The following is a 13166-nucleotide window of genomic DNA, read 5'->3' on the forward strand; positions in this document are numbered from 1 at the left end:
CGGGTCCTTCAACATGAAGACCACAGTACCAGTGTTTTGGGAAAAGTGACACACTCTGATCCTGAAAGATACAGTAGCTTCAGCCATTGGTTCACCATACATTTTTTAATTTGAACCCAGACTCGAAAGTACAAATCAATTTAATTCCATGTCCCATAACAATCACCCACAGTAGGCAAAAAAAAGTAAATTAACACAAACCTCTACTTTGTCCTACAATCTTGCATAACAAATAAAAGCACATTCACTGCTAGATGTTTCCTGTGTCATTAAAGGAGTATGGTCTCCCTAAATTTCTTATATCCTGTCTGCAATGTTTTCATGGGGTGTAGACCCTCATGAACACAGGAAAAACATGCAAACTCCACCCAGACCATTGCATACGACCAGAAGGCTTACTGCAACAATGATAACCACTGTTGCACTGTGCTGCCCACCTATATTAAGTAATTTAACTATTTTATTAAAAAACCCAAGTGGCATAATCAGAAAACTCTGAGTTCTATGAGGTCTTGTCATTGGTGTGACCGCAATACCCCCAAAAAATTACTCCTGAAAATTCCCAGAGTGGCATCACTGTAGCCTGAAGCTATGGGTCAAAAGAAGAACAGCTCAAAGGACAGGTGAGCCAGGTAAAGAAGCCTGCCTGTACTTCCTTACCTTCCTGTGTGTATATAGGGGTTATTGCCATAAGCCAAAATATTTATTCAAAACTGGTTCATACGATAAAAATAACTAACAGCTCTATAAAAAAGAACAATGAAGAAATAGCTAACAGATTTGAGGGTCAGAGGGTGGTCATGTACTTCAACTTCCCATCTTCCCTTTGCAAACACACATTAACAGGCACTATATGCCCTCCACCATCCCAAGAAGATTCAAGTAAAATTCCAGTGCATGGATAAGGAATGATCTTTTGTATAAACGAGCTACGCTATCTCTATTCTGCAATTTATTTCTGGATTACATGTTTTGTCCTACTACCTCTACACTGAATCAGCACATGTTTAAGAGTAAGTCTGGCGCTAAATGAACTTACTTGTCTTTCACAGTGAGGTCTGTTGCAGAGTTATCTGTGGCCGCAGAACTAAGTGGGTCTGTAGGCACCTCAGTTCTGTTTGGAGACTCAGAGACCCTCTGAGGCCCGTCTGTGAGAGTGAGCTTGTCTATTAGCATGGAGTCGGCATCACTGTAGAAGAAAGAAAAAGATACAAATGAGGAATTAAGGATTGTTCTACTCTGCATGGAAATGAAATTCTGCTTTTGCCAATTAATGACTTTACGGTAAACTTGATTTTGTTTACAACTAGAACATGTCACACACCCTGATAAGAAGGAAAACCTGCAAGCAATTCAAGGCTGAGAGTCCCTTACTAAACACTGGTCAGACTCTCCAGATTGTTAGTGAATAAACTTTCAGGCATGCTTCACCAAAAAACTCTACATAGACACTAGCTCTATTGTGAATCAAACAAAGAGACAGCAACTGCTAGACACACCCAATTCTTCAAAAATATAAATAAACCATATTTTTATAACTACTAGAAATACATTAGAATAACTTTTGAGAAACTATAACTTCTTCAAGATGTGGCTTAAGACTGAGTTGAGGAATGTCAGTAGAGAAAATATTTGGAAATAACTGGAGGCAGAACAGCTAGTTCAAAGAAATAATCATTTTTTTTAATTAAAGTCACACCTAGGCACAACCTCAATACGGCTGCAGTACATTAAACATGACTGTTATGTGTTTGAATTCAGCAGCAGCATGAAGTTAGCTTTTGAGTCACTGTCACAGTCCACAATAAAGGAGTCCAATTTATTCAAACATTTCAAGCTTGCAAGAACATATTGCATCACTTTCTACGACAGATGAAGAGGCTGCTTCTGATTTAGAAACCAATCAATAGTCATTAAATGGTACACACATTCTTCATCTCTTCAAACCTGCTTCACTTAGTCACATCCCCAATCATGAGCAGTTTAGATTCGTCTTCCAGATTTATAAGAGCTCAAAAGCTTCTGTCACCCAGTGTAATGATGAATGGAAAATAACGTTTACTTTTATAACTACTGGTTGTGGCGTTAACTGTGAGAACATTTACTGATGTCCCTTAAAAAAACACCCTGAGAAAATTAAACAACAGCATCATAGCAGTGAAATGATCTGAAACGCAGAGGTAGAGAAGTCAACATTACAAAAGGGACTGCTTTTCTTTCACAGTGGGACCTGTTACAATAGATAATGCATTTAGTAACATGCAACATTCAGATTTACCACCTAAACAATGTGCATGGTAACACCCATCCCTGCATCAGATAATACAACCACATTCTACTTCAATAACACAACGATGCTAGCGGGTGAATTCTCTATCTCCAGTGAAAATGGTGCACAGCTTGCAGAGGGGAATGGAGCATGGACAAAAAAAACTCCCAACAGTGTGTCACCAATATGTACTGTATATCCACACAGAAAACATGACCCTTTGGAGGAAACTTTGAAAAATGGGACTCTAAGTCTGACATGAAAGATTTCAGTCATTAGAGTGAAAGGCACTGGCATGCTGCAGGTAGAGAAAGGAATTTTATAAAGAAATCTTGTTAGCCTAAAGAAGAGAAAACTTTTATTCAACAAGGTTAGTGTGATTTTATGTACATGGCCTATTAAGTGCAAATTCATGCTGTTTGATGATCCTTTCAGATTTTTTAACCGTTATAATAACTTTGACTTGGTTTTCACTTCATATAAATATATAGTATAACGATCACACAGTATATAAAGTATTAATGATGCAAAGATAATTTAAAAACACAAAAAGGACATCATGGATTTCAGAAGTGAATACCCTTGCATGGAATCTCTTTTTGCCCTGTGTAATTTACTCAGGAATTTTGTTTTATTGTTTCCTGGTTCTCTTAACTGATTCAGTGGAGTTGCCTGCATTTAATCTACAGTCCAAATCCCAAAATAGTTAAAAAACAGAAAGGACCTATCTTGATGAAAAATGCAAGCTTTCAATGATTAATCTCTTTTTAAAAAGAAAAATCTTCCATGTGTCTATGAGTGTTTAGGATCAGAACAGATTAAAAAAATACCATCTTTGAGGATGTTTGTTAGCTTTCAAACCTCTTAACAAAATTGAAATGACAAGGTTAATATATTCCTACAAAAGCATTTGTCTTCTACAAAGAAAGGGTCAAGTGCTATGTGGATATTTCAGACTCACTGTATAGCATTTGCTACATACCCTCTAACTGCAGGCCTAAATATTCTGAGCCGCAGCAGCAGGGAGAGAGGGAGAAAAAGAGAAAAGGAGAAAGAGAGAAACCACTATAAGAACAGCAGACATCAAAGGCATAGCATGTACAGTAAAGCACCAGTCATTACACAACAGAGTTAAAGCCCTAAGTGTGACCCCACGTACTTTGCCTACTTTGACTTTATGAAAAGCAGAAACAAAAAGGTGCTGTTGTCATACCTGTGCAGCACATATGCTTCTATTTAGAGTGAGAGGAGGTTGGAAAGGAGTGTTTAAGGAATTAAGAAATTGTCCTATTTTACTTCTAATTTAAAACTAGATTATTAAATGATTAAAATCATTATTTCCATGTATTTAGTGTACACTGATACTCTATTTACAGAAGAATGGAATTAAAATATTTTCACGCAAGTTACTTAAGAAAAAATACATAGCACGATGAATCTGTGGTAATCTCCTAGATTCTTCAATCAGGCTTTATAATGTAAGCCTCATTTTAATTAAAAAATATGGAAATATTATGGAACTTAAGTGAGATCATGAAATGTTCACTGCTTTAATTTAAATGTGTATCAAACATACTTAATAAAATGATCAAACCACCTTTTAAAGTATTTTTCTTTCTTTGTTTTAGGGTTCTTCAAAACCACTTTTATAAAACCTGATCTGACTTTTTGCATGGGGAAAAAATATTCACATTTCAGTATTATCAGCTCATATCAACTGCAGTTGTTTTCAAGTTGTACATTCACATGTCTTGGTTAAGAATTCAAGAGAATATTGTTTCATTAACCAATAACTACTGTGGCATTAATGTTTTGCTGTAGCTCTAATCTAACATTTAAAAAAAAATGTTAGATTAACATTTGCACTTCAGCATAGAATTAATCATAAAATAGAATACAAGATTACACAGTATATAATTTCAGGATTCACTGACTTTAAGATAGTCTGGGGAGTATATCATATTTCATATTTAAGATATTGCTTTTCTTTAGATCTAAGTATCTTATAAATACATATATTTTACAATATAAACTTGTGAAGGCAGAAAAAGTGAAATATTCTATAATATGCTGTAATTCAGTAAAATGAGAATATTGGTCAAGGGTCTGAATACTTTTGCAAGGTACTGTAGTGTGATACCCATCTCTTGCCTTGCTAATGGATTACTTGTGAATGTAATCTATATATATCCCCCCCCCAAAAAAAAAAAACTATATGCAAATATACCAGATTCCTGTTCTGCAGTTCGCACCGAGAGTTGTTGCATCTAGTTGGTCACAGAAACCTCTATAGTAAGATGTCTTGGTCACCCCTTCCCATTACTCTCCAACTAACATGTCACACAAGTACAGTAAGTGGTGCTTTACTGTAAAGTAAAAGGCTTCATCGCTGGCTATTACCTGAATGGTAGAGAGCAACACGCCTTTACTTTCAGTTTCTGAATCGGAAAAAAAAAAACAATGAAATAAAAAGGCCAATACAGTATCCCCTTGTCTTTTAAGTGTAAGAAAGGAAGGCTTTAATGAGCCACAAAATACTGTACATTTGATGTCTTAATGCTGATGAGGTCTCTGTTTTCAAAATGTCAGATGACAGAAAATAGAGGGTCATGTTTTCCCCAATTTCCCACCAAATATCCCAAAAAGAAGAGGTCAAGGTGAAAAAAAGCACTTTAAGACAATGGGATAGTGAGCATTTCAAAAGTAATCTAAAGCATCTGTGCGCTTCAAAGTACATGTACTGATGTAGGGATTGGGCCGTATGTACATCACGGGTCACAAAGAAAAGAACAGTTCTATACTGATTTGTACCTGTGCGGTTCCTTTGCTCTAGTTGCCATGCCCAAGGATGATGCCAGAAATTAATGAACACAGTAAATAATAAAACAGTCATAAAAACATTCTCAAGACAGCTTTAGATATGAAGGAATGGCTAAGGTATCCCACTAGATAAATATAGATAACCCCTTAAGACTATTAAGGCAGTATCTGACGTTCAGTAGAATCAGGAAAAGCCATAAAAGAGCCCAGCGACTGATTTGAATACATTCTGAAAATCTAGGGGGTCAAATGCAATATTTAGTAATTACATATTTTCTTTGAAGCTGACTGCAATCACTTGATAGAGAACAGAGATCCTGAGAGTTAACAGAAGGACGTTTATCCGAGTAAGGCAATGTTCTAAACCAACCTGTGGGGGAGGGGGGAGACAATTTTTCAGAATGCATACAGAACATGAAGGAAATTATTTTCCCGTGATTTCACATTCTAAAGATTCAACATTCATGCTAGAAACAATCATCCCACACTGCAGCAAGAAAATCCAATTAGACTTTTTTTATGCGGCTGTCACTGAGTTCTATAATTGTCACAGGATAAGGCAGTGCATAGCTAGAGAGTTTAAATTGAACAACTCTATGAATCTCCAAGACTACAAATGCAGTCTTAAAATTACACTCTGCACGTGTTTCCAGAACACATAACCATGTAAAAATTTAAGCAAATATATTTGAATTTATACAAATGAACAGAAACATACTTTCCGTGGGTTGACACTATCTTCTTATTAAGGAAACCAAGCTCAGTGTATGAACATAGCGTGAGGTATCCTTTACTGCGTGACAACATCACACAGGGATATCATATCCCAGCTGGGATATCATGCCCTGCAGTGCTTGCATTTCATAACAAAAGTCTGTTTTGGAGAAATATTCAAAACCTAAACCTGTATTAAGCTTTAAATAACTCTGAGTTTTCTAAAAAATCTTTAATAAAAAACAAACTAATCTTTGTCTCATGCTCACTGAATAATGATGGCTTTGCAATTAAATGATATTGTGGTATTAAAGGATAAATTAACTTCAGCCCCCTAAGCTCTTCTCTAAGTGACCAAAAGTTTACTCTAAGAAAGAGCAGACTCCACAGGAAACCACGTGCTACTGCCTAAAAATGTAACATGGCCAACATGAGGCAGAGTTACATGAAAGACATGAGAACAGATGAGTTATTTTTCTTAGAGATCAGTGAGAGGTAAACACAAAATAACTTTGTTAAAATCTCTAGGTTTACTGAACATGGGAATCTGCATCGAACATCACCTGTTATTAACGAACTAAAGAAAAATAAACTAACTGTCACAGTTTTGTTTTGTACCGCACCTTGTGAAGACTGCTTTCTCATTTTTGGCATCCATGGTGAGTTTGATGGTTTCATGGCCCGAGCCTGTTGTTATGGTTTCTGTGACAATGTCTGCTTTGTCTTCGTCCTCCTCGCTGTCAGATCCCCCTGAGGAGCTGCTGTCTGATGCCACAAGAGGTGCCTTCCGCGCCACACACACATTCCACACGCAGGGAGAGGAGCTGATGACTGCAACAGTCACACAGCGATACATCAGTGTCTCTACATCTGCTGCAGTGTGCACTGACAGACCCTTGCAAGTCACTTAAAGGTAAGACACTAAGGAAATGACAAAGGCCCTGTTACTGTTTCACTGTCTTGAGAGAGTTGCCAGCATAAGTGTTTCTTTCTTCTTCATTTGCCTTATTAATGTTTCTAAGGAATTTCAATTTTCAGTTATATTAAATCAGTTGATCACAACACAGAAAAACTTAAATATTCGTCTTGTATATCAACAAAATTGTTCTGTTTTACTTCAGAAAATAGGACCCATGCAGAAAAATAAAAACAAAAAAATACAGAAATGCAAACAAACCTAAATAGGTTGAGGTATTTACTTAATAGGTATTTACTTAATAGTGGTATTATTCAAACATTCTGTTTCAGAAAGCATGGATTTTCGTGTCCTTAACAGTACATCTCAACTGCCACAAGGTGGTGTTGCAGTGCATTTAAATAAGTTATAAACCCACAGAAAAGTTTCCAAACTGAAAAAAAAATACACCTATACTTCTTTTTACCAACTATTTGTTGACCAAAAACCTTGTCGTACAGAGAAAATTCGTAAAAAGAAAAAAAACATTTCCATTAAATTACATTTCAATTAAATCCGTTTCGAATCCCAGATTGGGTAAATATTCCATTATAGTTATTAGTTACTATTATAACTATAGGTAACTAAATGGGTAACTATTCACATGCTTTGTAGTATTGAATTTTCATAAAAATAACATTCATAAAAAGAGATAGTGGTGTATATAGGTTTCAGCTGCTTATAGTACAGGAAATGGAGTCCCAATTCCTAGAAACCGCAGAAATAACACATCCAAGACACATGAGAGCACGTCTGCCAAGCAATGCTGCTCGTATACTTACAGTTTTTATCCTGATTTTGTTTGGGATGTCCTTCAGAATCATTACTGTCTGAGTCAACAGGGGAGCTACATCTGGGGCCAGACTCTGAGCTGCAAAAACAGCATTTACAAATAAAAACCTACAATAAAGGAACTTCATATGCACCATCAAATGTAAAAGAAGAAAGTGAGGACATCAGGCACAGTCTGCCATAGAGAAAGGAGTAGTTCAGCACAAAAACTAAAGGCTCACATGTCAAGCAATAAACCTAAAAACTTCCATATAAGTTAAAGCTCCTTTTACTTAACACTTTTTATTATTTTAGTTTCATTATAGTTCAGTTAGTGTTCAGATTTGTCATTATTGATGAGGAAACAATTGGATTTGTAATATACATCCTTATATAATTAACATGTTTATCTTAATTACATTTTTTCAATGAAGAGAGCTAACATGAACAATGACGTCAGCTCAACAATTGCTTAAATTTGCTGATAAAACAGTTGGAGAATAAAAACTTCCTTAATTTCCCCTACAGAACTCAAAAGCTCACATCAGTAAAGTGACCCCCATTTCACACTTTCACAGGTCCCCAAAAGGAGGATTTTTTTTTAATTTCTTCTATAAAACATTTCTTCAGTTCTAAATATACTCACAATAAAAAGAAAGTTATTTACGTGCACTGTAAAAAGTTTTATGTGTTCTATGTGCTCAAGACCTACACTCACCAACAGAAAGGCTGGAAATCGGTGAACTTTGCCCATCCTTTCTCCTCAGTTTCACTGGTGTTTTGAGGGGCAACAGCCGAGTCCCAAACACTGGAACCTACATCTACAGCCACACAGGGGGCCGGAGGCTTCGAATTCACCATGTCTTCAAAGTCAGCTGTCCATCCAGGGCCTGTGAAAACAAAAAGCAAGATCCACCAAATCTGAAGGCAGTAAACACTGAACAACATGCTGAAACCGTAACTAATAAGATATTGACTTATATTTAGTTAAGAAATGGCATTAACTTGCCTGTAGTGTCAGATAGGATTTAGTTGAAGAACTTCACTGGTAGGTTATTAAGAGTTAAATTACAAGAATATCTTTGAAAATATTTGTCAGATACTGTTGTGACAGCTGTTGGATGAACAGAAGTGAACCAAAAGGAAACTTTTTTGAAAAACCATTACAAAATGTAGTCTATATTGATTTTCAGATTTAGAACCAAAAAACTCTTAACTTAATAACTTAGTAATTTAGTACACCTGTGCAAAGAACACATCTTGAGTACATAATGGATTTATTAATATTTTTGGAAGTTCTAGTATGCACTCTATATTTTGGTATTACAAAAAAACAATAACAATAATTAATAATTGCTTACACTTATATAGCACTTTTCTGGACACTCCACTCAAAGAGCTTTACAGGTAATGGGGACTCCCCTCCACCACCACTAATGTGCAGCATCCACCTGGATGATGCGACAGCAGCCATAGTGCGCCAGAACGCTCACCACACATCAGCTATCAGTGGGGAGGAGAGCAGAGTAATGAAGCCAATTCAGAGATGGGGATTATTAGGAGGCCATGATCAGTAAGGGCCAATGGGAAATTTGGCCAGGACGCCGGGGTTACACCCCTACTCTTTCCAAGAAACACCCTGGGATTTTTAATGACCACAGAGAGTCAGGACCTTGGTTTTATGTCTCATCTGATAGTGTCCCTGTCACTATACTGGGGTATTAGGATCCACATGGACTACAGGGTGAGCGCCCCCTGCTGGTCCCACTAACACTCTTCCAGCAGCAACCTTAGTTTTTCCCAGGTGGTCTCCATCCAGGTACTGACCAGGCTCACACCTGCTTAGCTTCAGTGGGTTGCCAGTTGTGAGTTGCAGAGTGATATGACTGCTGGCCATAAAATAAAACCAATTCAAATTACATATAAACAAAATAAAGAAGAATCCCCCTTCTAAAGCTGTTCTGTAATCCCTAAAATTATTTTTGGAACTAGGATAAAGATAACTTGAGTCTCACTAACTGCATTCTTGATTTAATAAACTTGATTTAATTTGAACTACAAGCCTTTTGTAATGTTTAAAACAAAAATCATGTTTAAGAAAAAAAAAGATTTATATGGATTTGGATTTGCTGGATAACAGCACTGCGTGGGTTAAACACTTCAAAAGTTAACCCAGCAATACATAAACTTTGCGTATTACAGTCATGGAGTGTATTTTATTACACCCACTTCTTGCTTTAAATATACTAAGACTAATATACTTCACTTTGTGTCTTCAGATTCTAGTGCCCATTTTTTGTAAATTCTGTTTTTCAAGATTCTGAGTACTGGACTACAGAAGCAGAATCTAGCAGAATCTCCAAGAGGACTTTGTGCATGACTTAAGAGACTAACTCTAACCTCTATTTTAGTGTTTGTCACACTTTTCAGATCCTGGAATTATACTGCCCACACTTCATTCAATTTTTACTGCAGCAATTCTTTTTTGTATAACGGATTCCAAAAATGAATATCTCTCATCCTAGCGTTAATCCCGGATCAGCAGGGTCCGCTTGTCGGCACTCCCGTCTCCATTTGGTGGTTTGAACCAAATCTTTGAGCTGACGTTGCCATTAAATGCGACCGAGAATACTCCAACCGGTGCGTCCCTCCGCCTGGGGGAGGGGGACGATGACAAAGTAATGTAGCCAATTCATAGAGGGGGATTATTAGGAGGCATGGGAAATTTGGCCATTACTGACTGGCTGGGTCCAAAAATGAATACGGCATTCTAAATGTGATCTGATCGGGTGAATGATAAGGCTTTGCCACTGTTATGATCTTGTTACGATAAGCTACATTTAAAATGCCCTAAAAATACATTTTGAAAGGAGCAAGACAACAGTACAAAGCAGCTCAAATAGGGTGACTTAAATCCCTGATATTCCTGTCACAATAAGGTAAACGGCACTGTGGTGCAGAACCCTGAGAAGAAAAGAAAGAAAGAAAGGAACTGAATCCTTACTTTCTGGTGAATGTGCCTCTTTGGCATCAGTCTGGCTTTTGTTCCTGCTGTTTTCTTGGTCAGTAATGGCCTCTTTCGTCCCCGGCTCCTCTTCCTCTTCGTCCGAATTGATGTTTCTATCCTGCTCTCCATTCTCCACATCGCTCTTGGAAGAGCTTTCAGATGTACGGGAAACTCCAAACCTGGAGCAAATGGGGATTGCACACAGTAATATACGAGTCATGACAGGACAGTGTAAACTGATTACCTCAGCCAGTGTTCCTGTGCTGCTTGCATTGGCAGTATATAAAGTGCTTGGCGACTGCTTAGCTTTGTGGGCAGAACTGTGATGAATCTGTAATTCATTTCTGCACAGGAAGCAAGTCTGTTTCTGAAAACAGAAATTCAGTGCCGGCCTTCGTCCTGCATAACAGTTTGCACAACAGTCTGACTCTTCTAAATAACAGGTTAAGCGTGGCTCAGGACATCAAATTAGAAAAAATAAAGATCTGATCCAGCGTAGCTAATGTTTTTGGTAATGAAAAGGACAAAAGGGTGATTTAAATTTTTATCAAACTAAAACTATAGAACAAAATGACTTGCTACTTCAAAAACGAATCTTCAAATAAGATTAACTACTCTTATCAAAGAGTTTTAAAGCAACAGATTGGGGGTGCCCTTGAACTTGCATTTTAATTTAGAATAAATATTTAAGGTAGAAAAATCATCAATATCTGTCACAGCACTGACAGAAAATTTTCCAAATGACATTTAGAAGGGTGACATTTCAATGAAAGTGTTTTGTAAGAGGGCAGAATTGAGGCACAAGCTGGCATAATTAAAATCACCCGCGGGCAAGCAGTACCTATCCGTCTGTAATGATATTCATAGGATTATCCATGCATCATCACTCCCTGTTTGGTCATATTTTAAGCTTTGTCTTGGGTATTACTTGCAGATGGCAAATTACCATATACTCCAAACCTGGTTGTATGACAATGTTTTTGTGTTGTAAATATGGACAAGGAACAGTGCCCTGGTATAGCAATTATTTTTTAATTGAACAGATCAAAACATTCTGAACACATTCAAACCCTGTGCCAAAACTAAAACTATATATATAGTGCTCTTTTTCACTAAAAAAGATTCCAAAATGCTTTATGCAATGCAGTGTGGTGGCACTGTAGCCAAGGATCTGTGCCCGTGGCTGGAAGGTTGCATCTGAAAAGGTTGAGCAAGGCCCTTAACCCCAGCTGCTCCAGGAGCACCGTATAAATGGGTGACCCTGCGCTCTGACCCCGAGCTTCTCTCCCTGTCTGTGTGTCTCATGGAGAGTTGGGGTATGCGGAAAGACAAATTCCTAATTTGAGAGCTATGCCAGAGGTGGACAAAAAAAACTTTATATTATCAACAGGCATTTTTCAATAATGTGTGTATACATATAATTTAAATACACAACACAGCCTATTGAGTTTTATTGTGAATCAATCCCTATGAAGTGCATTATAAACTGTTTAATGCAAATTTGCTTACTGTAAAACATCATTTGTGCTAACATAAGCACCCCCATTGATAATGTTTATTCTCCAATATCACAAAATATTATTCTGTGTTTAGTCTTTGCAAGTACTTGGAAAATTCATCTGAAAAAAAATCACAAGTCACTACTAATATCTATAGCTGCTTCTGAGTTTACTTGTTTGAGAGTTAATGGTGTTTAGATCGGATGGCAAAAATCAGGGCACTCCGTAGTTAAAAAAACAAACAAGAAAGGAACATCAACAAATTACAGTATTTTAAAAGTGTATGTATGAATTTTGTCCATTCAATTTAATTAACGCAGTACATATACAGTCCTTCAGTTTGGTGACCAGAGCTAGATTGATCAGAACATTTTTAACACATTTTGTTTTATTTTAGTTATGCTAAGTGAATAAAATGCATAAGATCATTTACCGTGTTCTTGACTTGACTTGTGTTGCATAGTTTATTTCTTTCTCCTCCCAGATATCCTCTTCATCTTCGTTATCGTCAAACTGCTGTATTTTCTCTTTACAGCATGCCTCGAAAACTGCTGCATTTGCCTGAATGAAAAAAGACAAGACTGCTTACTAGAAGAGCCTCTCTATAGAAAGCCTTATTACTAGGCTCTTACCAAAGTGTGGTGCAAACAACATTTACTGTACATTTTAGTTTACCATCACTACAGTTCCATATACAGTGCCTTGCGAAAGTATTCGGCCCCCTTGAACTTTTCAACCTTTTGCCACATTTCAGGCTTCAAACATAAAGATATAAATTTTTTATTTTATGTGAAGAATCACCAACAAGTGGGACACAATTGTGAAGTGGAATGAAATCTATTGGATTTTTGAAACTTTTTTAACTAATAAAAAAATGAAAAGTGGGGCGTGCAAAATTATTCGGCCCCTTTACTTTCAGTGCAGCAAACTCACTCCAGAAGTTCAGCGAGGATCTCTGAATGATCCAATGTTGTCCTAAATGACTGATGGTGATAAATAGAATCCACCTGTGTGTAATCAAGTCTCTGTATAAATGCACCTGCTCTGTGATAGTCTCAAGGTTCTGTTGAAAGCGCAGAGAGCATCATGAAGACCAAGGAACACACCAGGCAGGTCCGTAATACTGTTGTG

The 13166-nt window shown here is 37.0% G+C and overlaps 1 protein-coding gene across 2 annotated transcripts in view; it reads right to left on the reverse strand.

The window, feature by feature from the left end:
- The window catches only part of ppp6r2a (protein phosphatase 6, regulatory subunit 2a), a 45386-nt gene that overhangs the window by 9753 nt on the left and 22467 nt on the right, over positions 1-13166 (reverse strand). Inside the window, exons 16-22 of one of the 2 annotated variants that reach the window (XM_069192197.1) lie at positions 12469-12596; positions 10534-10715; positions 8248-8419; positions 7541-7629; positions 6427-6634; positions 3252-3275; positions 1040-1189 (exon numbers count right to left, since the gene is read on the reverse strand). In XM_069192197.1, coding sequence (XP_069048298.1) covers positions 1040-1189; positions 3252-3275; positions 6427-6634; positions 7541-7629; positions 8248-8419; positions 10534-10715; positions 12469-12596 — 953 coding nt within the window. The remainder of the gene's footprint in view (positions 1-1039; positions 1190-3251; positions 3276-6426; positions 6635-7540; positions 7630-8247; positions 8420-10533; positions 10716-12468; positions 12597-13166) is intronic. The other variant, XM_069192198.1, reaches the window with a different exon arrangement.

The sequence above is a fragment of the Lepisosteus oculatus genome, chromosome 7 (assembly GCF_040954835.1).
Source record: "Lepisosteus oculatus isolate fLepOcu1 chromosome 7, fLepOcu1.hap2, whole genome shotgun sequence".
Lineage (NCBI taxonomy): Eukaryota > Metazoa > Chordata > Actinopteri > Semionotiformes > Lepisosteidae > Lepisosteus > Lepisosteus oculatus.